We start from the raw sequence: 24,550 nt of genomic DNA, 5'->3' as shown, positions 1-24,550 counted from the left end.
CCATTGCCCTAGGGGCAGTATCAGTGAAGAAGTTCTTTTGGCATATGTCTGAGATTTTGCTGCCTGTGGATTCCTCTAGTATTTTTATGGTTTCCCGTCTTATATTTAAGTCCTGTACCCATTTTGAGTTTATTTTTGTGTATGGTGTAAGTTGGTGATCTAGTTTCATTTTTTTGCATGTATCTGTCCAATTTTCCCAACACCATTTATTAAAGAGACTGTCTTGACTCCATTGTATGCTCATGCCTCCTTTGTCAAATATTAAATGCGCATATTGGTTTGGGTCGATATCTGGATTCTCTATTCTGTTCCATTGATCTATATGTCTGTTCTTGTGCCAGTACCAGGCTGTTTTGATGACAGTGGCTTTGTAATACAGTGAAAAGCAATATTTTAGATAAATTAGTAAAATGTTGAATTTCAGGTTGGACCTATGACATAAAGGAACTCATCAGTGTTCTAAATGGAAAAAGGAAAGCCAGTTCCTACAGTCTCCACCGTCTTCAAAATGGGATAATCCTATACAATAAAAGCCCAGTGACTGAAACAGCAGACAACCAGAATTACCAGATACCAGAATAACCACGGCCCCTCACCCCGGCCGGCTGTCCCTCCCCTCCCCAAGCAAGCAGTTAGGGGTGATCAGTCAGGCAGAGGCGGTTAGGGGCGATCAGGCAGGCAGGCAGAGTGCTTAGGGGTGATCAGGCAGGCAGAGGTGGTTAGGGACAATCAGGCAGGCAGAGGTGGTTAGGGGCAATCAGGCAGACAGAGGTGGTTAGGGATAATCAGGCAGGCAGAGACTGTTAGGGGCAATCAGGCAGACAGAGGCGGTTAGGGGTGATCAGGCAGGCAGGCGAGAGGTTAGGGGCGATCAGGCAGGCAGAGGGGTTAGGGAGGATCAGGTAGGCAGAGGCGGTTAGGGAGGATCAGGCAGTTTAATATATATTTTAATGATTTGGGAGAGGAAGGGAGAGGGGGAGAGAGAGAGAAACACCAATGATGAGAATCATCGATTGGCTGCCTCATGCATGCCCCCTGTTGGGGGTCGAGCAGGCAACCTAGGCATGTGCCCTGACCAGGAATCAAACCGTGACCTCCTGGTTCATAGGTTGACACTCAACCACAGAGCCACACTGGCCCGGTGGCATATGGCTATTTTAACAATACAGATCCTTTCATGGGGCCTTCCACACTGCAGAGCCCACATGAGTTCTGTTTAGTTGTGGAGAAGGGGAAGAGTTTGTTTCCTTGGTTTTGGTTATAGTTTACTCTCATTTTTTCCACCTCCTCACTGTATTCCAGAGCAAAGATGAGCGTTTTAGGATGTTTAAAGATTTCAGCAAATGAGATGCACTGTAATTGTCATGAGTGAGGGCGGCATGTTAGGAAGCCACAGATCATGTTGGGTGAAATCCCTGTCTGAATTAGCAGATCTTAGAAATAAAATAGCCATTTGATTTCTTTCTCCCATCTCCCAAAAGACTACCATGCTTAAAATACAAACCGATGTCATGTTTGAGGTTTAGAAAAAGTAAAAGGTCATCTGTCATTCATGGACTTGGAGATTGCCCAAGCCTTATGATTACCCATTTTACAGATGAAAAAAACAGAGCCAGAGAGTTTAGCTTCACCAAGGTCTCACCAGTGTTTGGGGGATGATGATTTCACTGTGGCTTTTAAAATCCTTATAGTAGTTTTAAGCAGGATGTGTGTGTGTGTGTGTGTGTGTGTGTGTGTGTATTTTGCATATATTTAGAAATATGTAGACATGATAGGATCTTATATAAAGAGTATTATAAAAATCACATCTTTTTAAAAATATATATCTTTATTGATTTCAGAGAGGAAGGGGAAAGAAGAGAGATAGAGATAGAGACATCAATGATGAGAGAATCATTGATTGGCTGCCTCCTGCACACTCCTTACTGGAGATCGAGTCTACAGCCTGGGCATGTGCCCTGACTGGGAATTGAACCGTGACCTGGTTCATAGGTCACTGCTCAACCACTGAGCCACACTGGCCTGGCTGAAAATCACATCTTTTGAACAACGTGGAAATATGGTCCATTTTCAAGTGTGGTACCTTTATCTCCTGATAACAGGAGTCCCACTATGTAGGTGTGTGTTTTTTTGCCATTTAATCTTCTTTAATTGCAGTTGACACATAACATTATATTAATTTCAGGTTTAGCTTTAGGTATACACCCAGTTAGACATTATATAATTTACTAAGGAACTAGACATTTATAATTTACTAAGTGATTAGATATTATATAATTTACTAAGTGATTAGACATGTGATTTAGTAAGTGATTAGACATTATATAACTTACTAAGTGATCATCCTAATAAATCTTGTACCCTTCTGACACCATACGTAGTTATTAGAATATTAATGACTACATTCCTTGTGCTGTATGAAATAACCCTAACCCTAACCCTAACCCTATGACTATTCTATAACTACCAATTTGTACTTCTTAATCCCGTTACCTTTTTCACCCATTGCCCCAATTCCCCTGCCATCTGGCAACTGTCAAAATGTCCTCTGTATCTATGAGTCTGTTTCGGTTCTGCTTGTTAATTTATTTTGTGTGTTTTTTAGATTGAATTGTTGATAGATATCTATTTATTGCCATTTTATTGTTCATATTTTTGTCTCTTCTTCTACTTCTTCTTCAAGAAGACACTTCAACATTTCATGTAATACTGGTTTAGTAGTGATGAACTCCTTTAGCTTTTTCTTGTCTGGGAAGCTCTTTATCTGTCCTTCGATTCTAAATGATAGCTTTGCTGGATAGAGTAATCTTGGTTGTAGGTTCTTGCTATCCATCACTTTGAATATTTCTGGCCACTATCTTCTGGGAGTGTGTTTATTTTTAATGCCAGAAAATTTTTATTTGGGAATTAATATGTACTTCCATTTCTAAGGATAAGTCTTTTGCCAAAATGGGAAATACAAGCTTTTTAAATTTACAAAAACTTGAATTTCCAAATCTTTTACACCAATAGGGAATTGATGCAGTTTATACTAATTGTACTAATATTTCCTCAGGTAAAACATTTTCCTGAAACACCAAATCTATAAGAGGATAACCATAAGCTTAAGTAAATTATTAGATTTGCTAAGTTATAAGCTGTGAGATTTTCACATAATGTTTCCACATTTACTTAGGTGGGTTAAGGTAGTCAATAGGCTTATGGTTACCCTCTCGAGCAACTCCAAAACAAGACAAGGTTATTGCTACTGCTGTGTTGACTGTTCGAGTTACTTCTTCTGGTGTCTTCCCCAGAGATGGATTCACTTCCATTATGTCTAATCCTGACAGTAGCCCTACAACAACAAACGGAAATAAAGTAATTTGTTAAATAGTCGACATTTTAAATTCAGTATCTCTGAAGTGTTACTCAGGAGTGAAAAGAAGGGGTAACCAACTGAAACCATTTCGGTTACTGCATCATGCGATGGGCATTGTGGAAGTGTAAACCAGGGCTTGATTTTCAGACCAGGCAGTATCTATAATAATAAAAGCGTAATATGCAAATCGACCGAATGGCCGAACAGCGGAATGACCATCCAGACGACCACGTTATGACACCCACTGGTGCCAGGTCAGACAAGGTGGGTGCGATGCTATTGGTTGGGGGCCCCGCCATTGCTCCATGATCATCCTGCAGAGGGAGGCCCAGGCCACCAACTGGCCGGCTGCGGCAGGTAGCCTGGGCCTCCCTCTGCTGAGGCGATCCATTGCAGAGCCCGGGCCAGGTGGGCGGGGCCTACCTCTTTGGGGCAGTTGATTGCAGGGCTCCTGGACTGTGAGAGGGCACAACCAGGCTGAGGGACCTCCACTCCCCAGTGCAGGAATTTCATGCACCAGGCCTCTAGTAAGTATATATTGGCCATGTGTACACTTGATTCTTTATTCACTTAGATTTATACCTACCTGTTTTGAAAATTTCTTCTGTAATGTAGAGACCTTCTCTGTAAGACAGACCCCCAATGACTGGTGTGCCAGTAGCTGGTGTGACAGATGGGTCCAATCCATCAACATCATAGCTCAGATGAATTGGCCTTTTCTTTCTTTTAAGAAGAGGGAAAGTAGTTCAGGTTAAACTAGGTGGCTTATTATTTAATAGATAAATATAGTTCTTACTTTGCTCTGTAAAAAGGAACAACCTAGTGAAGTTCCATGATTTTACATAAAGACTTCATTAATGACTTACATTCATTAATACCAGTAGCCGGTTCGTTTAGCAATATTTATGTTGCACACACAAGCATCATACCTTCCTAGTAGGTAGCTGAGTGTTTCTTCCATCACCTTGCCAATTCCCAGCTTGTCCACTTCAGTCATTGAAAAGTATTTAATACCCAGAGTTTTCAAAAGGTAGCTATGAAAGAGAAGATAGTAAGTAATTTATAATTAACATGAAGGCTGACTCTATGCCCTCTCGTCTCCTTTTAAGAAAAGATCAATGTGCTAAGATACATAAAATATTTAAGTTCTGGGAACTCTATGTATATATCAATATATTTTTACCAGCAAGTCAATATAAGAATCATTTGAATATATACATATACGTGGATGTACATATACTTGGTACTTAAAATAAATTTTACCATAGGTTTGGCCAGTGCACCTAGCATGCAAAAGGACAAAAATGAAGGTAAATTGCATCAAGGAATAAACTTACTGTTCCCCAGGGTCCACGTCTCTCAGGCCAATATACACAATATCTTTGGCAGTTATGCAGGGTGTCACCCAGGAGAATCCTGGTACATCAGGGATCTAAAATTGCAATTTTCCATTTGGTCATGTATACTTCTCCTAAGCAAATCTTACATTGAAAGTTAAGTACAGTTGTTGGATAGATCTTCTATTTAGAACATACATTTTTAGGAATCATTAAAAGACAATACAAAACGACGAAGAGAATGCCTGCCTCCCCTGGTGGTCCCCTTGATTGCTTTGGCCCTACCCAGCCTCACCCTGTGGCCCAGACCTAACCTGAACCATTTCTGCACCATTTCCATTGGGCCCTGCTTTCCCAGAACTCTTCTGTAAGGAATCTGTGTACCTCCATTACTTTCATCCCTTCTTTACTTCTCTTTCTCAATGGGGACTTAACCCAGAAGATGGCTTCGAGTGGCTGAAGGAAAATGTTTGCCCAACCCTTCGGTTGCTCTTCAAATGTTCTGGAGTCGAGCTTGGCTGTTTCCATATGCTAGCTGCACAATTTGCAAGTGTATACACCTAACAGTTGGTTGTCACTTCAGAAAATGTTACTTCTGGGCATTAAACCTAACATTCCCAGGTATCATCATAAAGACCAATATGCTACAGGTATATTAATAAACATTGTTTTATTGACATACTACAAGCATATCAATAAAAATTATGAGCCACAATGTTGTCTTAATATGGATTTCATCTTACATCTTTTGGAAAGTAAGTTTCTAGGGAGCAAGGAGGCAGTTCTGCTTATGGTTTAGATATGTGCTCCTCACAGTAAAGATATTAAATAAACCATTGTGATCTGCATTTTAAGAACTCCATTTTTGAAAAGGCCCTATGATGTGGAGGGGACACTTGGTACAATGAGAGACTGTGTGCAATGTAGTAGAAAAAGGTCGGCACTAGGAGACCAGTTCTGGCCCTTGCCTGGTGTGTGATCTTAGATGAATTGGTTAATGTCTGAACCTCTGCTGACTTGCTTAGGATTATTCTCTGCTCCACTTAAAAAGGGTAGTTTAAGAATCAAAAGGGAAGATACAAGGTCAGTATGCAAACTATCAAGGAAGGGAGAGGTACCGAGCCTAGCCACCTTTATCCTCCAACCCTTTGCTTATCTGCTGCCAAGAAAAGAGTTTGAGATTATCTTCTTATCTAATAAAAGAGTAATATGCAAATTGACCATACCCCCACTACACCCACCAACCAATCAGGAGGGAATATGCAAATAAACCAAACCAAGATGGCTGCAGCCACAGAGAGCAGGAGCGAGGCTTGGGTTTCCCTGGCAATGGAGGAAGCCAAGCTTTCCGCCTGCCCTTGCCGGCCCAGGCCTCCACTCAATGCTACAAAGTTTCAATGATAGAAGATACATAAACCCAAACAGAAATGGCGGCAGCCACGGAGCTGGAGAGAGCAGGAGGCTAGGGTTGCCCACGGCAATGGAGGAAGCCAAGCTTCTGCAGCCCTGGCCTGCTTTGGCCTCCACTTAAGGCTGCAAAGTTTCAATTATAGAAGATACATAAATCCCAACAGAAATGGCTGCCACCAGGGAGCAAGCAGAAGGCTTGGCTCCGCTCCAGGCTATAAAGTTTCAATTATAGAAGATAAATAAATCCCAGATCCAGGGCCTCTGCTTGGGTCACTGGGGGGGCGTGGCCGGCCTGCAAACCACCACAGGCTCCTTGCCCAGGCCGCCCCACACCCCAAGGGAACCCCCACCCTGATCCGGGACACCCTTCAGGGCAAATCAGCTGGCCCCTACCCATGCACCAGGCCTCTAGCCTATCTAATGAAAGAGTGATATGCAGATTGACCATTACTCCAACACACAAGATGGCTGCCCCCATGTGGTCAAAGATCCTGCCCCTATGTGGACACAAGATGGCCACCACAAGATGGCCAGCAGGGGTGGGCAGTTGGGAGGAACCAGGCCTACAAGGGAGGGCAGTTGTGGGTGATCAGGCCAGCAGGGGAAGGCAGTTTGGAGGGACCAGGCCTGCAAGGGAGGGCAGTTGGGGGCGATCAAGCCTGCAGGGGAGGGCAGTTAGGGGTGACCCGGCTGGCAGAGGAGGGAAGTTGGGGGTGACTGGGTCTGCAGGGAAGGGCAGTTGGGAGGGACCCAGACCTGCAGGGGAGAGCAGTTGGGGGGGACCAGGCCTGCAGGGGAGGGCAGTTGGGGGTGACCAGGCCTGCAGGGGAGGGAAGTTAGGGGTGACCAGGCCTGCAAGGGAAGGCAGTTAAGGGCAAACAGGCTGGCAGGGGAGCAGTTAGGCATCAATCAGGCTGGCAGGGGAGTGGCTAGGGGGTGATCAGGCTGGTAGGCAGAAGCGGTTAGGGGCAATCTGGAAGGCAAGCAGGTGAGCAGTTGGGAGCCAGATTGGAGAGGGTGCACACTGGGCTGAGGGACACCCCCCCTCCATGCACGAATTTCGTGCACCAGGCCTCTAGTACCAAGAATAAGATGGCAGAATGGTTCTTACTTCCCTCCACCTCCTGAATAAAATGCCAACCAGCCTCTTACCTTTCCCTTTAGTTCCTTCAGGAGGAAAGACACAGGCTGTCCATGCAAGTTCCCACTTGAGGTTGTCTGTGGAGTGTTGATATCCGTGTGAGCATCCACCCAAATGACACAGAGATCCGGGTGGATCCTGGCGTGGCCAGAGATGCTTCCGATGGCCAAACTTTAGAGGAAAAAGTTTATGTGAGCATCAAGGTTGCAATAGCCTTACATACATCATATTATTAACTCACTTAATGCTCGTGCTTGATTTTCCTTTAAGTCAGCTGATATTGCTCATAGTTTTAAATGGGAGATGCCAATTAAACAATTGTAACAACAGAGAAAGTAGAGCTTACACTTAATAGTTACTAAGAAGTTATAGTTACACAAAGGTATCACTAAGCAATTTGTGATATTTTTCAAAACCACCTTCTAATAAAATTGTAAATTACAGTTTCACCAAAAATTAAATAATGTGTAAAAACACTATCACACAAGGAATTCCTTAGCATGAGACTTCCAATTTCAGGGTTGAATCAGGCTTATTTTTTGCACTCTCATTTCTCTAGGTAAATACTTAATTCTCCCCAGTGAGTAATGACAGAGTCATTTCATTTTTCTTAAAACCCAATTGTTTACAATTGGAGAGCTTGACTCAGGAGCCCTTACATCCACCTGAGTGAGCATATCCCAGGTGCTCACTCTATTCAATCAGATCCTCTGCTTGAACTTCCTCCTCTCCTGCCACACACTTAAGGACCCACTCTTAAGCCAGGTCAGAACCCTCCAAGTTCACATCAAGCACTTCAAGCTCCAGAAAATGTGCCTGAATGCAACAGCTCAGTAATATCTTACACAAAAGTTAAAGGATTAGGATTGGCCATACAATGTGAATTTTTCCCACATGTGAATGTTTTGAGTACCATTCAGAGAATCATGAACTTCTCAATTCTCAAAGTGGAAGCAATTGTGCCTCTCTCTCTAAAAAAATCAATAAACTAGCCTTTAAAGAAATAAAGAGGCTCATGCACAGAAACTGTCTTTGCCACATTATTTGTAATTTTGAAAATTACTTGAATATTGGACAACATGTGAATGTATACTGATATAACACTTTAATGAAAAATTATGCAACAGTAAAAATATACTTATATATCATGAAATAAAGATAAGGAAATTTCAACTGTGGATTAAGAACAAAGCAGGATAATACACACACACACACACACACACACACACACACACAATTGTTAAACAAAATCATGTCCGAGGGAAATTCCGGTTGAAATGATTGTTAGGGGACTACAATTCTCACTGGTTGTTGTTGGGTTTTTTTTTTTTACTTTTACATGTGTGTGTATTTCAAAAAACTTTATAATTATTACTTTTATAATGGAAACCACTTTTTAATGTTGACCTAAATGGGTTGTTCCTATGATCAGTAACCAAGCGCAATAAGTTGACTATAAATTTCTTCAGTGCTTATTTAGAAATGTAAGCCTATGCTAAATATTGTACTGAAATTCATTCACATTTAATGTATTTTCTGCTGTAATAGAGATAATGCAAGACTTCAAATAGAGCTAAGTGTGTTTCCAAAATGAAGTAGTAACCAGCAATACTTTTTAAGTAGAAAATTTGATACAAACTATTGATCAGTGCTTTCCCTTCCATATGTTCTCTCTTCGCATGTTTTTGGTTAAACCTTCTTCATGCCATTGGTGCCCATCTCCCATAGCCCCTCATTAAATAGTACCTGTGGTCTCCACCCAGCACCACGCTGACCCTTCCATTTTTCTTGGCTTCTGCCACCACGCCAGCCAGCTGCTCATTGGCTTTTCCCACAGACCTTGGATTCTTCACAATTTGAAATGGACTGTCATTAGGGACATCAGCAAAGGGCAGGTCCCCATAATCTTTCACATCACACTCTGTAGTTAAAATTAAAAGTTGCAGGTTACTAAATAAAGATTACAAAACAGTCTATGCAGGCTGATTTTAAATGTACAAAATAGGTCTATTTTCTAAAATATAAGCACAGAAAGAGTCTGAACAGACTGAAAATTGTGAAGGTAGACACCACATCTGCTTTTGCCTGACATCATCTCACCTGGGCTGCACTCCGGCGCCTCTGTATTCGGGGTTCTCAGTAAATGCTTGGATCTGCCAGTCAGGCTGTAAGTACAACAGGGTGACCTGGTTTGGATTTAACGGGTGGTGTCACTGTCTTTGTCTCTGTGCTCATGTGCTTTCTACTTTTCTACAATAAGCGTGTATTGTATTTATAGTAAAGAAATCATATTTAAAAAGAAGAAAACACACCATTATTTTGTTAACAATCCTTGGTTTCAATCCAATCTGTCACCTGCTGAAGCACTCCAGCTCCCTCTTCTGCCCATTGTACCTGCCTCACAGTGCTATTGTCAGAATTCAATAAGAGTATGTGATTACCATCGGTCCTAACACTTCAGCAAGCCAGGAAATAAAGACTTTATTATTATACTTTTTCAATACGGTAACCCAAAGTTCCTAAGGACCTTGGTGCACTTCCTAAAAGGCCATGCATTATGCCTCAAGGTGCAGAGCTTCATGTAACACGTTGATACGGGCTCAATTCAATGTTCTGAACTAAGTGTGTATTGTATTCATTCCTGTCTGTATGTATCTGTGATTCAGTAACACCTTCAAGAGATTTAACCTGATATAAAATGTGAGCAAATTATGCTTGTTAACTGATGGACTAGTCCAGTTCATTTACCCAGGCTTCCTGTTCTCTCCTGGGGTCTCTCTTTCTCTTCTTAGATTTATGATACATAATTCTTATTTACTAAAATGTATTCCTTTTCAGTTTACCAGTCAGTGAGTTTTAGAAATATCTACAGTCTTTTAACCACCAGCACAATCAAGATTTAGAATACCTCCATACCCCCTGGATTCCCTCACGCCCTGCGCAGCCGAGACAGTCAGTGCTTCCCATGGGATGGATGTGCCCTTTGTTTGTTTACCAGTTGGGGGCACTCTGTTGTTTCCATAGTCCGGCTGTTACAAACAACGCTGCTCTATGCCTTCAAGTACAAACCAGGCCTTGTGAGAACATGTTTTCATTTCTTTGGGGTAAATACCTTGGAGTAGATCTGCTGGGTCAAAGGGTAACTGCCCATCTTTCCAAAGTGGCTCTCTGTATCATTATGCATTCTCATCAGAAATATATGAGGGTTCCAGTTGCTCCATATCCTCGCCAATACTTTATCAGGGTTTTACATATAAAGATGACACTTACTTTAGCTGTCGTTTTTGCTTTAGTTTTTTTTTTTTTTTTTTTTTTTTTTTTTAGCTGTACTTTTTAAGATACAAAGTATTTTTCATTTGCATGCTCACATATGCAAATATGAATGTGTGTATAATATGAGTCATCATACACACAGTATTATTACTGGGGCATTTTTTTGTTTATACTCTCCATGTTTATTAATGAAAGTGGTGTAACTTAATACTCCCTTATCATTTCTGATATTACAGTGAATTTCCATGGGCACATTCTCAGAGAGTTTAGGCCTCCCCTTAAAGAAAAATAAGTAGCAATTCTTGCAACAGCCAAGGGAAGCGAACTGCTCCAGCTGGTTCAAGGACGTGCCTGGAGAGAAAGGCAGAAACTGGAAGGAAATAAAGTTTTGACTTAATAGCTCTTTCTGATGTTTGTGGTAGGCGTTTGTGGATGTAGCTAGCCATCTACAGGAAGGCCTACTGTTACTATTCAACAGTGTGGAAAGATGGAATTTGGCATAGCCCTCTGGGCCGGGGTGGAGCTGCTGAAAGTTTTCTAGGTATCACACCCCCAGAACAAACAACTCAATCACCTGATACTGACTCAGAAGCCCCAGGTCCATCCCATTTCCTATCCTTTCTCATGGCCCCATTTTCAGAAGTTACGACAGAAGGACGGGATCTGAGGAAGCCTGTTGATACAGCAGGCCGCCCAGTTCACCGGTTCCGGTTGGCACAGGGTTTGGAAAAGCCTTGAGACTGAGCAACTAGCCCGCTTTCTTCCTCCTCCTCCTCCTCTTTCTCCTCCTCCTCCTCCTCTTCCTCCTCCTCCTCCTCCTCCTTCTCCTCTTCCTCCTCCTCCTCCTCCTCCTCCTCCTCTTCCTCCTCCTCCTCCTCCTCTTCTTCTCTTCCTCTTCCTCCTCCTTGTCCACCTCCAAGAGCTGTGAAGGCTGGGGGCCCCTTCTTCCTGCATAGGACTTCCCAGTGCCCCTTCCCTTAGGGAACCATGCCCTGGGAGCCTGGTTCCCCACCTCACTCATTCGAGGAGCTCGCTTTCCAGTCCAAACTTGACCTACCTGGGGCCCACAGCTTCTCTGTTTCCTCAAGCCCCCACCAAGGAAAATGGAGGCATCAAACAGAGACTCGGTGCTATTACTGTTTTATTTCCTCTTACAAATGGGGCTCTTCTTGGTAGTAGTGTACTTTCTGCTGCTGCCCCCTTGCCTTCCATTTTCAATCCCCCCAACTCCCTTCCCACCCACCCAACCCCAATTCTTACGCACACACATTCTCTTACAAAGTAGTCTGGCTGGAAAGACAAAATATCTGAGTAATAAGCAACATTGATTGTGCATTCTTCCCACACGCTGCTTCTCTGTATAGGGTGCACCTCTAAGGTTCTAGCCAGTGCTGAATTCTGTGGTACAGATGTCATTGCAGACACTCCCTGTGCATCCTTCAGAACAGGAAAAAATTCAGGCTGATCATCTTTCTGAGAAGGCTTATCCCTATTTTGTAAAACTACTGTTTGAAATTCTCTGCTATTTAGATAGTCCCTTATTCTGTAAAATCAACTCTGCCATTTTTAGACAGTCCCTTATTCTGAAAAATACCTTTGCTTTCTAGCCTGCTTGAATAATAAGGAAGATAAACTTAGCTGTCTGACCTTGTAGGCCAGAGACTAGATACTCCCACACTCTCGTGCCAGATGTATTTTTTTAAATATATTTTATTGATTTTTTACAGAGAGTAAGGGAGAGTGATAGAGAGCTAGAAACATCGATGAGAGAGAAACATCGATCAGCTGCCTCCTGCACACCTCCTACTGGGGATGTGCCTGCAACCAAGGTACATGCCCTTGACTGGAATCGAACCCGGGACCCTTCAGTCCGCAGGCTGACGCTCTATCCACTGAGCCAAACCGGTTTCGGCCAGATGTATTTTTTAATTGAATGGAACTGTGTTGTTTCCAAGGCCACAAGCTTCCAGCGAGATAACCACTAAACACACATAGGGCTGGCTCTTTAATAAAAAGAAAACTCCTGCTTGTTGCATTGCTCAGAATTTGAAAGACATTTTCTCTGAGCCCACCGGTGTATAATAAAGTGGAACTCCATCTCTCTAAGTGTTGCTTGGTTTTTCTCCGATCTTCTGCAACATTTCAACCTGAAAATTACCTTGTTCTTTAAGCTTCTCAAGCAGGCCAGCCTTTCTCAGTACTTTAGGGCCTTCTTCCACTCCTCCTCGTGGCTGAACAATTAAAAAAAAAAGGAATTCAGACATCATCTTGGTCATCAGATGCACAGAATAGGAAATTCATTGTTTAATCAGTTGAATAGTAGTAACAGGATTTTCTTGAGTTCCTACAGAGCCAGGATTTTGCATTTAATTATCACAGCAAGTTAGATTGGATTACTCCTATGTCAAATATAAGGGTCTAGAATCATAAAGGTTATCTAATGCTCCTTCCCTCACGCAGCTAACAAGTGGCCGAGCCTTAGGACCTTATCCCAGTCCTTTGGATTCCAAAACCTTCATCTCCTCTTCCCATCACCCCATGCTACCGACTTAGTGAACATTTGTTTTGTGCAAAAACACTCTGATAAATGGAGACACTACAATTAAAAGGAGAGGGTTTTTGTCTTTGATTAACTCATAAGCTAAGAGGGGATTTGGATATTTAACATCAACTACAGTGCTTGGAGATTTTCTTCAAAGTAGATCCAAGATGCCATAACAACAAAACAGGATGCTCCTATCTCTGCCGGGGACAGAGGGTGTCAGGTGGAACAAATGACATTTCAGCGTTGTGTTGCAACACAAGTTCAGGACGATCGATGGGGTGGTGGAGGAACTTTGTAAATCAGGACAATAGCTTGAGTAAAGGCATTTACTCAATAATAATTATATACATAATTATTATTAATTTCATAGAGGAAGGGAAAGGGAGAGAGAGAAACATCAATGATAGGAGAGAGATTCATTGATCAGCTGCCTCCTGCACACACCCTTCTGGGGATCGAGCCCAAAATCCGGGCATGTGTCCTGACCAGGATTTGAACCGTGACTATAGAGAGCGCCTGGGAAGGCACATGGGTGTTTCTTTAATTATTGTCAGCTGAATCCAGTGGCGTCGGCAAAGCCATGTCCTGGAAACACACTTTGCCAAAAGGCAGGAGTGTTGTCAGCTTGACCTTCAGCCCAGGTGCCAGGGGGTGGGTTTTGTTATTTAAATCCAGCCAAGCACCAGGAATGAATATGACTCAGGCCCACCCAAGAATGTACATAATCTCCTTTGACTTTTAGTAAAACTTCCTGTTTTTTGCTGTATAAAATAAACACGCTGTATTGGTTCTGGGTCACTGTCCCTGTCCCTGTCCATGTCAGAAGACAGTGGTTCCACCTGGCCCCAGCTTTTTCCTTCTATCTCTGTGTCTGTCTCTTTCTTTCATTTTCTCAATCCCCAGCCGCCCCTACTCAGGAACTGGACTGCTCTCTAGCTGTGCTGGACGTGTAGAAGAGAGAAATATTTACATGTGACCTCTTGGTAACTGTGACCTCCTGGTTCATAGGTCGACACTCAACCACCGGGCCACCCAGCCAGGCCAGTAAAGGCATTTTGTTAAAGGTAGCATGGGAGACAGCTATGTGCAGATCCTCACAATAGTAAGGGAGGGTTCTACAGGACAAAGCAGGCAACAGGGAAAATCACCTGGCGGTTGGCTGAACCCACAAAGACCAACCATGTATTTCAACTTTGACCTGCTTCATAACACAGTGAACAAGAATTCTAGCCTTGCTGTTTTTATATCCAGGAAGCCAGCCTCCTGGCAGATTAGTGACCCTAAAGAAATAGTTCTTTCATGTATCTCTCTGATTCTAACTTCCAACATGGTTCCTCTTTTTAAATATATATTTTTATTTATTTCAGAGAGGAAGGGAGAGGGAGAGAGAGAGAAATATCAATGATGAGAGAGAATCATTGATTGGCTGCCTCCTGCACGCCCCCTAATGGGGATCAAGCCTGCAACCCGGGCATGTGCCCTTGACTGGAATCGAACCCAGGACCCCCCAGTCCACAGGCCAATGCTCTATCCACTGAACCAAACCAGCCAGGGCTCCAACATGGTTTTTACATATAAAGTTATTTCCTGTTGTCAGAGAGTAGAAGTGCCAAAGACACATGTGTTGTCCCTAGGACTGGACTGTGGCACCAAACCAAGAAAATATTTCTTCCCAATTCGAATTAGCAGATGACTTGGCCTGGCTGCCAAGCAAATCCTCGATGTCAAATTCCTGTCCCTGGCAGCAAGGTTCTCCACATGCTCTGCCTGACACATTTTCTCCTTTAGTCCATTCCCTTTTCGCCTGGCTTTGGGATTAAACAGTCCTGTCTGGAATCACACACTCAAGGCTATGTGACCCTGAGCAGATTTCCAAACCTCTCTGAACCTTAGTTAACTCAACTGTAAAATAAATATAAAACCTACCTCATTTTTTGCCACTACCTCCCTCCTACCTCCCACTGCCTTGCAAGAGGAGGAGATAGGAGAGAGTCCTTTCTCAGACTCAACCTTCTAGTCATTTGTCCTCTAAACCTCTCCCTTGCTTGTTTGTCAAACTTTTACTTCCTTTAGGTGAGGACAGATGCTTATATGTTGGCCATTTTTTTCCCTCTATGCTATGGCTTAGTGTAGAAAATATCTCTCTGTGTCCTTATTATCATGAATGAGACAATAAGTTTCATTATCACTGGGCCATGTTTTAATGGGGGAAGGGCTGTAGTGCAAAAGAAAAAAGAATTAACTGAAGGCAGAAAATGCATCAGGCTATATCCCCTAGAGGGGCTGTTATCACCAGCCTAAGGCTTTCTGCTGAGGTCCCGGGACCAGAGCATGCTCATGCTGCTTCCGTCCTCCCTCCCTCCCTCCCTCCCTCCCTCCCTCCCTCCCTCCCTCCCTCTCTTCCTTCCTTCCTTCCTTCCTTCCTTCCTTCTTTCCTGCCTTCCTGCCTTCCTGCCTTCCTGTCTTCCTTCCTTCCTTCCTTCCTTCTTTCCTGCCTTCCTGCCTTCCTGCCTTCCTGTCTTCCTTCCTTCCATTTCCCTTGCTCCATTTCTTTTGTCAGTTTTTTCAATTCTATCTTTGTTAGAACCTGCCCAAGAATAAGTGAGCATATTGTGAATTTTGCAATTAAGCATTTAAAAGAACAATTTTTGTCAGCAGCATGTTTCTGCATTCTGGGAAAGACCTTTGGAGGGTTTCCAGGGAAAGTGAATCTGTATTTACTGACAGTCCACATGCAGTTTGGGTCTCTCACCTCTGATCTGTCCTGTTTGGTTTTGCAATAAGAAGCCAGAGTGCAAAGCAAGAGTTCAAAACTAGGAGGAGTGCCCTGGTCAGTTTGGTTCTGTGGTTAGAGTGTGGGCCCATGGACTGAAAGGTGCCCCGGTCAAGGGCACCCATACCTCATCCTGGGCTTGGTCAGGGCACCAGTGGGAGGCAACCAATGTGTCTCTCCTCCTCCTCCTCCCCCTCCTCCTTCCCCTCCTCCTCCTCCTCCTCTGCTCCCCTTCTCCTCCTCCCCCTCCTCCCACTCCTCCTCCTCTGCTCCACTTCTCCTCCTCCCCCTCCTCCCACTCCTCCTCCTCTGCTCCCCTTCTCCTCCTCCCCCTCCTCCCACTCCTCCTTCTCCTCTTCCTCCTCCTCTTCCCCCCTTCTCTTCCACTCTCTCTAGAAATCAATGGAAAAAATATCCTCACTCCTAGGTGAGAATTAAAAACCAAAAAAGAACTAAGAGGCGTATAAAACACTACCCAGGTGGGCAAAATAGTTCTAAGAAACTTGCAGGAAACTCCATTTAAAACAACAACAACAAAAAACTTTAGGAGTTTCAATTCACACTTGTCTTGTTTGCTTTTTTTTTTTCCTTTTAAGAACTGATACATGTTGAAGTCTAAGGTGTCTGCAATCTCATTATATTTATCTGATTGAGTGTGGCCAGGGCAGGTAAATAAAATATTTTATTACAATGTTACTGGCATGTTTGGCAATCTGGAAGTTTTATAGATCCATTAGTCCTTTCAACGTTACCAACTTACAGTCAGATTTTCTTTCTTTTTTCCTCCCACAAAAAATTCTACTTAGTCCATGAACTAAGACTTGTATAGAATTATTAAAGCCCTTAAAAATAGGAATCATTCACAAAGTTGCATAAAGCAATCACATGTAAGTTATCCAAATTAAAAGAACTCTATGACATTTTTCTAGGCATTCATTACATAGCTAAACAAATGTGTTTTCCTAAAATTCTTTCTCTCTACAAGCATACACAGTAACACCAAAACAATGAGAACAAGGAAATCTAAATGAGAAGCTAAAATGCAGAAACAATCCATTTCCATTCAAATAAAAATATTTTCTTTTTAAAAGATGAGGGAAAGGTAGTAGATTCAAATAAAATTGGCTGTGGCTGAGATTAAGAGCCACAAAAATAACTGGGTTTGTGACCATAATTATACAATGTTGCAAACCGGTGAGACAACTTTAAACTCTATACTATTTCAGGGCCATGTTGTCTTAGGGAACTTTACTAACCAGAAAATAACACCTTACTAAGTTTAAAGCCTGAAACTGTCGCATAAATCCCAGCTATTCAAAGGAAGGCTTTTCACTCACCTGTCCCTTTGAGAAAGGAGCTCCGATGACCCCTATGGATTTTGACTTGGAACTCATGCTCTGACGTTCCTGGTCACTGCACCCAAGGTCTCCAGCCAGTCACCAACGTCTGCAACCCTCAATGACAGGAGGCACATATTTCTTCCACTTATAATTGGGCTGAATCTGTTTATCTTATTCTAATAAGGAAGATTGGCTCCACCTACTGAACCAAAGAATAACAGTCAACTGGAAGTCCAGTAAATTCTTCATGTGTGGAAGAACTTGGGTCTGTACTTAAGGAAGATTATTCATGTCCCCAATTCACAGCCATTTTACAAGTCAGCTAGGTTAATACCTTGTCTAATCACAATCTTTATTTCCTAATCATAATACCCTGTCTAATCTAAACACATCTTCATTGTCACTAAACAGTGCCATGGTTCCAGTTGTACTAATTCAGGGAAGGGCACTTACTTCCTCCAGGGCTTTGAGTCCTTCTGTGTCAAAGAAGGGCTGGGACTGGCAAGATGATCTCCTCACATCCCTTCAAGCCCTACAATCCTGAGTGCAAGTTTCACACACTGGGATTAATGGTTAATCAGTGAGACACACATCCCACACCACAAGGAAAAGCATCTGACTTCCTTTTCTGTTTATTATTAAAGGAAATCTTAATTGCCTCATTAATAACTCGGAGGTGTTGCCATACTGATTTTTAAATACAGTGTATAGGGGGAGAGAAACCAAGATGGCGGTATAGGTAAACACCTAAACTGCTGCCTCGCACAACAATTTCAAAACTACAACTAAAAGACAAAATGGACATCACCCAGAACCACAGGAAGGCTGGCTGAGTGGAAATTCTACAACTAGAAGGAAAGAGAAAAGCACACTGAGACTCAGAGGAGCTGCAGGAGGCAGAGGTACTGAGATGTGCGCGTGCGTGGAGAGGACTGCCAACTGAGTACGCGGCTGGCTTTCTCAAGCGGGAGGGAGACAAAAGCTCCCGACTGCACTGAACTCCAGTTCTGGGTGAGAATCTGGGGACCCAGACTCATCTGGGGAGAAACTGGACTGTCCGGCAGCAGGCGGAACTCAAGGGCGGCTTTCTCTCAGAGGTGCTTGCAGCGATTACCACGGGACACTGAGACACAGGGGTCTATTAGGGCAGGGCTGATGGAAAACCAGTGCTCTCTGCTCCTCCCTGAGACTCTGCCCCATCCAAACTGAGCACAGAGGCTTTTGTAAGTCTTGTCTCATTAGGGTTTCTCCAGCACAGAAGTTCTCCCAGCATAGACACAGCTGATCCTCATAGCCAATTGGCCTGGAGGTCAATTCCTCCCACTGATACCAACAATAATCAAGGCTTAACTACAACAAGGCTGAGCACACAGTCCACAAAGGGGTACACCAAGAGTATCCACCTCAGGTAACTGGGGAAGCTGAGCCACTGGGCCCTATAGGACACCTAGCACACAAAGCCACTCTATCAATTCAGGGAAGCAGCCAAAATGCGGAGACAAAGAAACAGATCACAAATGAAAGAAATGGAGGAAAGCAAACGACTGGATATAGAGCTCAAAACCACGGTTATAAGGTTTTTCAAGAATTTTCTAGAAAAGGCCGATAAATTTAGTGAGACCCTCAAGGATATGAAAAAGGACCAACTAGAAATTAAGCATACACTGACTGAAATAAAAAATATTATACAGAGATCTAACAGCAGACTAGAGGATCGCAAGAATCAAGCCAAAGATTTGAAATACAAAGAAGCAAAAAACACTCAACCAGAAAAGCAAAAAGAAAAAAGAATCCAAAAATATGAAGATAGTGTAAGGAGCCTCTGGGACAACTTCAAGCGTACCAACATCAGAATTATGGGGGTGCCAGAAGAAGAGAGAGAGCAAGATACTGAAAACCTATTTGAAGAAATAATGACTGAAAACTTCCCCCACCTGGTGAAAGAAATAGACTTACAAGTCTAGGAAGCACAGAGAACCCCAAACAAAAGGAATCCAAAGAGGACCACACCAAGACATATTATAATTAAAATGCCAAGAGCAAAAGACAAAGAGAGAATATTAAAAGCAGCAAGAGAAAAACAGTTAGTTACCTACAAGGGAGCACCCATACGACTGTCAGCTGATTTCTCAACAGAAACTATGCAGGCCAGATGGGAATGGCAAGAAATATTCAAAGTGATGAATAGCAAGAACCTACAACCAAGATTACTCTACCCAGCAAAGCTATCATTCACAATTGAAGGTCAGATAAAGAGCTTCACAGATAAGAAAAAGCTAAATGAGTTTATCATCACCAAACCAGTATTATATGAAACTAGAGGCCCCGTGCACAAATTTGTGCACAAGTGGGGTCTAGCCAGCCCACCCCAATTGGGGCCAATTGGGGCCAATTGGGCCAGGCTGGCTGGGGGAGGGGATGTGGGAGGTTGGTGGGCCAGCCCCGCCCCCGATTCTGGTGGGGGCCCCGGTGGAGGGGACAATTTGCATATTAGCCTTTTATTATATAGATGCTGAAAGGTATTTTTTAAGAAGAGGAAGAAGAAGAAAAAGGTAAAGATAAAAATTATGAACAACAAATACCTATCTATCAACAAGTGAATCTAAAAACCAAGTGAATAAAAAAATCTGATGAACAGAATAAACTGGTGAATATAATAGAATCAGGGGCATAGAAAGGGAGTGGACTGACAATTCTCGGGGGGAAAGGGGTGTAAACAAAAATCGTACACCTATGGATGAGGACAGTGGGGATGGGGGGTAAGGGCAGAGAGTGGGGTGGGAACTGGGTGGAGGGGAGCTATGGGGGAAAGAAGAGGAATAATTGCAATAATCTGAACAATAAAGATTTATTAAATTAAAAAATAAATAAACTACAGTGTATAGGAAAATAAGAGTCTTTGGAATCATAATCAACATATAGAAGTAAAAACAGCCAACACTGAGTTTTTATCATGTGCCAGATGCTGCCCTGTTTTATATTACCTCATTTCTTCCTTGTACCAATATTATGTCAAGTCTCATCTTTGATGCCATTTTATTGATGAGGAAACTGAAGCCCAGAGAGGTTGCCAACTGTCACCCGGGTTGCCGAGGAAGAGCCATGATTCACTGTTAAGCATTGTGGATCCACCTAACCTCTGCGCTTTCCAGTGAAGCACAAGGCACGTGTCACATCCTCGTGCCTGCCAGATCTGTGAGGGGGGTTGTTCTTTATCGCCATGAAAAGTACGGATGTAGGAGAAATGCACCCTACGAATCTTTCCAACTTGAAAATGACATGATTGTAATTTAGAGGGAAAATTCACATAGTAGAAACTAATTTCTTTCTTTCTTTCTTTTTTTCTATTGGTGAGAGAGAACACTGGGAGTATTTAAATTCCAGGAGAGCAGAGTTTTGTCTGTTGTATTCCCAGAACCTAGAACAATGCTGATAGGTGATAGGCACTCAATAAATATTTGTAGCGTGTGTGAACAAGACAACCAAGGTCTCACAGGTCCATTTTAATAGCACTATTTTCCAAACAGGCTTCCAATCTTTCACTTGTGGATTTGTTTGCATAACTAGCTAGTTACTTGTGGTATTTTGTATAGCTAGATAGTAACTTGTGGCAGGGATTTGCAACCTTTTTCATCTCATGACACACATAAACTAATTAGGAAAATTTTGTGGCACACCAAAAAATATGCTTTTGCCGGTCTGACAAAAAAATAGCTATAATTTTGATTCATTCACACCAGACACCTATTGTTGTGCTGGCTGTTGTCATTTTTTTTTAATTTGACAATCTGAGGAAAAATAGGTTAGTGCCCCTGACTAAGGAGTCAGGTATTGCATGTTTTAAAACTTTTTTTGCGGCACACCGGTTGCAAATTGCTGTCTTATGGTGCTGATATTGCAAAAACACTTTCCCAAGTGTCAGTAATCTGATAACTTTGTATAGGTTGTGACTCCAAATCTTTAATTTTTAAATAGGCAACTGAATAATTTCCCCCTTATCTTTTGTGTTTTGGAAATTTTGAATAAGTCCTCCCTACTCCAAAATTACAAATATAAGTTTCTATATTTTCTTCTATTTGCTTTAGAGTTTATCTTTCATATTTACTTCTTTAATCCATCTGCATACATCTTGGTATACTGTAAAAGTTCTCCAACTATACTTTTTCCTGTGTAGTCCCCTTATCAATTTCCTAAATGAAACCCATTGAACAGTTCATCCATTTTCTGTCATTGATTCCAGTGGTATCTTCATCATATACCAAGTTCTCCTAAATAAACAGATCTGTCACCAAACTCCTTCTTCTGTTCCATTGGCTTATTTACCTGTTGATGCACCAAGTCCACACTGGTTTATTATCATGATTTTATGTATATCTTATTATTCTTTGACAAGAGTAACATTTTTGGTCTTCTTTTTTAAAAATTGATTTAGTTATTCATAGGCCTCTATACTAGAATAAGTTGTCAGGTTTTTAAAAATCCTGCTAGAATTTTTACTAAATGTATAGATTAATCGATAGAAGTTTGCTATCTTTCACATTTCATTGCCTGCATTTTGTTTTATTTTTTAAAATATTTTTATTGATTTCAGAGAGCAAGGGAGAGGGAGAATGAGATAGAAACATCAATGATGAGAGAAAATCATTGATTGGCTGCCTCCTGCACAATCTCCGAGCCCACAACCCAGGCATGTGCCTTGACCAGGAATCGAACCATGACCTCCTGGTTCACAGGTCGATGCTCAACCACTGAGCCACCGTGGCCAGTCTCATTGCCTGCATTTTAAATACTCTAGCATCTGAAAGTTCCTCTTATATCAAGCTGAGATTGCTTTCCTCTTATTTGATCCATTGACCACAATCCTTCAATCCAAATAAAACATGCTATCTCAGATTTCTTGGGTCCTCTATTATTTAGCTTGAATATCCCCAGAAACCTCATCAGTTTCTTATATTACATGATTGATTCTTTCCTTCAGGTTACCAACTCAATCACTCTCTTCAGAACATTTTCTGGTTTCCCTATGCCCTATGTGTCCCATCCAGAATTAAGTGTAGAAGAAGTCATCTGGCCCATCAAAGACAAATTTGGTAATGCCTAACTTTTTCGGGTCACTGATAAAAAGTGAACGGGTCAACACTTATGTAATAGCTCCTTGGCATTCCACTGGATACCTCAATCCAGATTGGCATAAACCCATTCATTAATCATTGCCCTAGCGGGATTGGCTCAGTGGAAGAGCATCAGCCAATGGACCAAAGGGTCCCGGGTTTGATTCCGGTCAAGGGCACATACCTCAGTTTCAGACTCCTCCCTGGCCCAAGTCCTGGTTGGGACATGTGCAGGAGGCAACCAATCATTGTGTTTCTCTCACATCGATATTTCTCTTTGTCTTTCCCTCTCTTTTCCACTCTCTGAAAATCAATGGAAAAATATTCTTGGGTGAGGATTTAAAAACAAATTTAATCATCAGTTCATAGACACAATTGTTCACTCTGTTCCCAAGTCAATCACTCCATCTTGTCCACAAAGACATCATAAGGAAAATTACCAGGTGTGTCAATAAATTACTGCTATACTTTGTCGGCTACCTTTTGTCAACTACCAGTCTGACTTTCCTGTCAAAGGTGATGAGTTGACCCTGACAGAACCTGTTCTTAGTAAACTCTTGCTAACTTCTAGTGATCCCTACTTCCTTTTTGTTGTAAACATAAACCATCTTTTCAATCTCCAAAGCTGTCATTTCAGGACGCCCAAAGTAAGAAGAGATCATCTTACTTATGTCATTCAATCACAGCTCAATCTTTTTATTTATTTTAGAGTATATATATTGAGTTTTTAAAACCCTTCTTCTAACAATACAAAATTCTTAACCAATCTCTCTTTCTCTCTTCTGCTCTCCGTCCCTCCCTCCTTCCATTCTCCCTCCCTCCTTCCTTTCTCCCTCCCTCCTTCCCTCCCTCCCTCCCTCCCTCCCTCCCTCCCTATCTGGCATTTCCTGAGGATGGAACCACATCTTATTTAACTGAGATCCAAAGCCACTAGAATAAGAATCGACACATAGGACCTTATATTAGTTACCTAGGGCTACCATAATAAATACCACAAACTGGATAACATAAAAGAACAGACATCGTATTTCTGGAGGCTAAAAGTCTGAAACCAAAGTGATTCTTAAACCTACAGGGAAATCCTTCCTTGCCTTTTCCTAGCTTCTGGCAGTTTTTTAGCAATCTTTGGTGTCTCTGGCTTATAGCGGCATCACTCTAATCTTCTGTCTTCCCATGACATTCTCCTTGTGTTTCTGTGTTTACATGGCCATCTTCTTATAAGGGAACAAGTTGTATTAGGTTAAGGGCGCATTTCCTCTAGTGTGCAATGACATAGGGCCACATCTGAGGCACTGGAGATTAGGACTTGAATGTATCTTTTGGGGGAACTTAATATAGCTGCCAACAGCCCTCAATGAAGGTTTTTGCAATAATAAAGAATGAATAATACCTTGTATAATAAGAGGAACAAAAAAATGACATAGCTCTTACTCTCTACCTCTTTCAAGGCTCCAACCCTTGGCTTTTTTTTTTTTTTTTTTTTTTCAGCCAGCTAACATGCAAGAAGCCCAGGATCTTAGCACTTTTATAGAGGACTGGAAAATACTCGAAATCCAAACGACTCTATCTTTAATGAAGTGCTTTCAGGGAACCATTTTGTTTGGTCACTGGCAAGACTCTTTAAACCCAATACAGTAACGATGGGCCTGCTTCTGGGACACCTGAGTTTATGAAAATGTTCAAACTGAACGATCCCTGGTAAGTGACCTAGTTATGTCTCTGGGTAGAAGCTATCCTAACCCTGTGAGGCATGCTAGAAGCCTAAGCAGAGAGGGTGTCCACGACAGAAGGGTCACCCTGAGTGGTCTGGCTCATGTCACCTCATGACTATATCTCATAGCCTCCTCCTCTTTCTTTGCCTTCCTCTCTCTTTACCCAGCCAAACTCCTGGGAGTGTGGAGCCTATAGAAAACAAAACGTGTCCTGGCCGATGTGACTCAGTGGTTGAACGTGGACCTATGAACCAGGAGGTCACAGTTCGATTCCTGGTCAGGGCACATGCCCGGATTGTGGGCTCCATCTCCAGTGGGGGATATGCAGGAGGTAGCCGATCAATGATTCTCTCTCATCATTGATGTTTCTATCTCTCTCTCCCCCTCTCCCTTCCTCTCTGAAATCAATAAAAATATATTAAAAACAAAAAAAGGAAACAAAATGTGGACGAGCAATATCCCTGATCTCTGTATGAGCATAGGGAGCTCAAAGAGCGCTGTGCTAGGTGACAGAGAGTAACTCAGAATGAGGAGCTCCACCACTTTGGGC

The 24,550-nt window shown here is 42.4% G+C and overlaps 1 protein-coding gene across 3 annotated transcripts; it reads right to left on the bottom strand.

The window, feature by feature from the left end:
• On the bottom strand, positions 1-17,739 carry ARG1 (arginase 1). 3 transcript variants are annotated; one of them, XM_080664755.1, is made up of 9 exons: positions 17,631-17,739; positions 17,175-17,379; positions 12,678-12,750; positions 8,993-9,167; positions 7,258-7,417; positions 4,696-4,790; positions 4,288-4,392; positions 3,945-4,081; positions 1-3,334 (listed from the first exon to the last, which is right to left on the bottom strand). In XM_080664755.1, exons 2-9 carry the CDS (start codon positions 17,229-17,231, stop codon positions 3,168-3,170), a joined length of 969 nt encoding a protein of 322 aa, XP_080520881.1. In that variant the 5' UTR covers positions 17,232-17,379; positions 17,631-17,739; the 3' UTR covers positions 1-3,167. The 3 variants fall into 3 exon arrangements, with proteins under 3 accessions (XP_080520881.1, XP_080520882.1, XP_080520883.1); XM_080664756.1 differs by having other exon boundaries at positions 17,175-17,291; positions 17,631-17,725; XM_080664757.1 differs by having other exon boundaries at positions 17,175-17,376; positions 17,631-17,719.
• Between the last annotated feature and the right edge of the window lie 6,811 nt (positions 17,740-24,550).

Source organism: Plecotus auritus (assembly GCF_963455305.1).
Source record: "Plecotus auritus genome assembly, chromosome: 4".
Taxonomy (NCBI): Eukaryota; Metazoa; Chordata; class Mammalia; order Chiroptera; family Vespertilionidae; genus Plecotus; species Plecotus auritus.
Note: the sequence above shows the minus strand (reverse complement) of the source record. Positions and strands in the feature narration are given on the sequence as shown.

Bases quoted from the DNA above. Each gene is read 5' to 3' on its own strand.
- ARG1 (XM_080664755.1), bottom strand. From the start codon at position 17,231: ATGAGTTCCAAGTCAAAATCCATAGGGGTCATCGGAGCTCCTTTCTCA. The intron at 12,751-17,174 runs GTGAGTGAAAAG...TTAATTGTTCAG, and splicing joins CTCCTTTCTCAAAGGGACAG to CCACGAGGAGGAGTGGAAGA. The intron at 3,335-3,944 runs GTAGGTATAAAT...TTGTTGTTGTAG, and splicing joins AGAAGAAATTTTCAAAACAG to GGCTACTGTCAGGATTAGAC.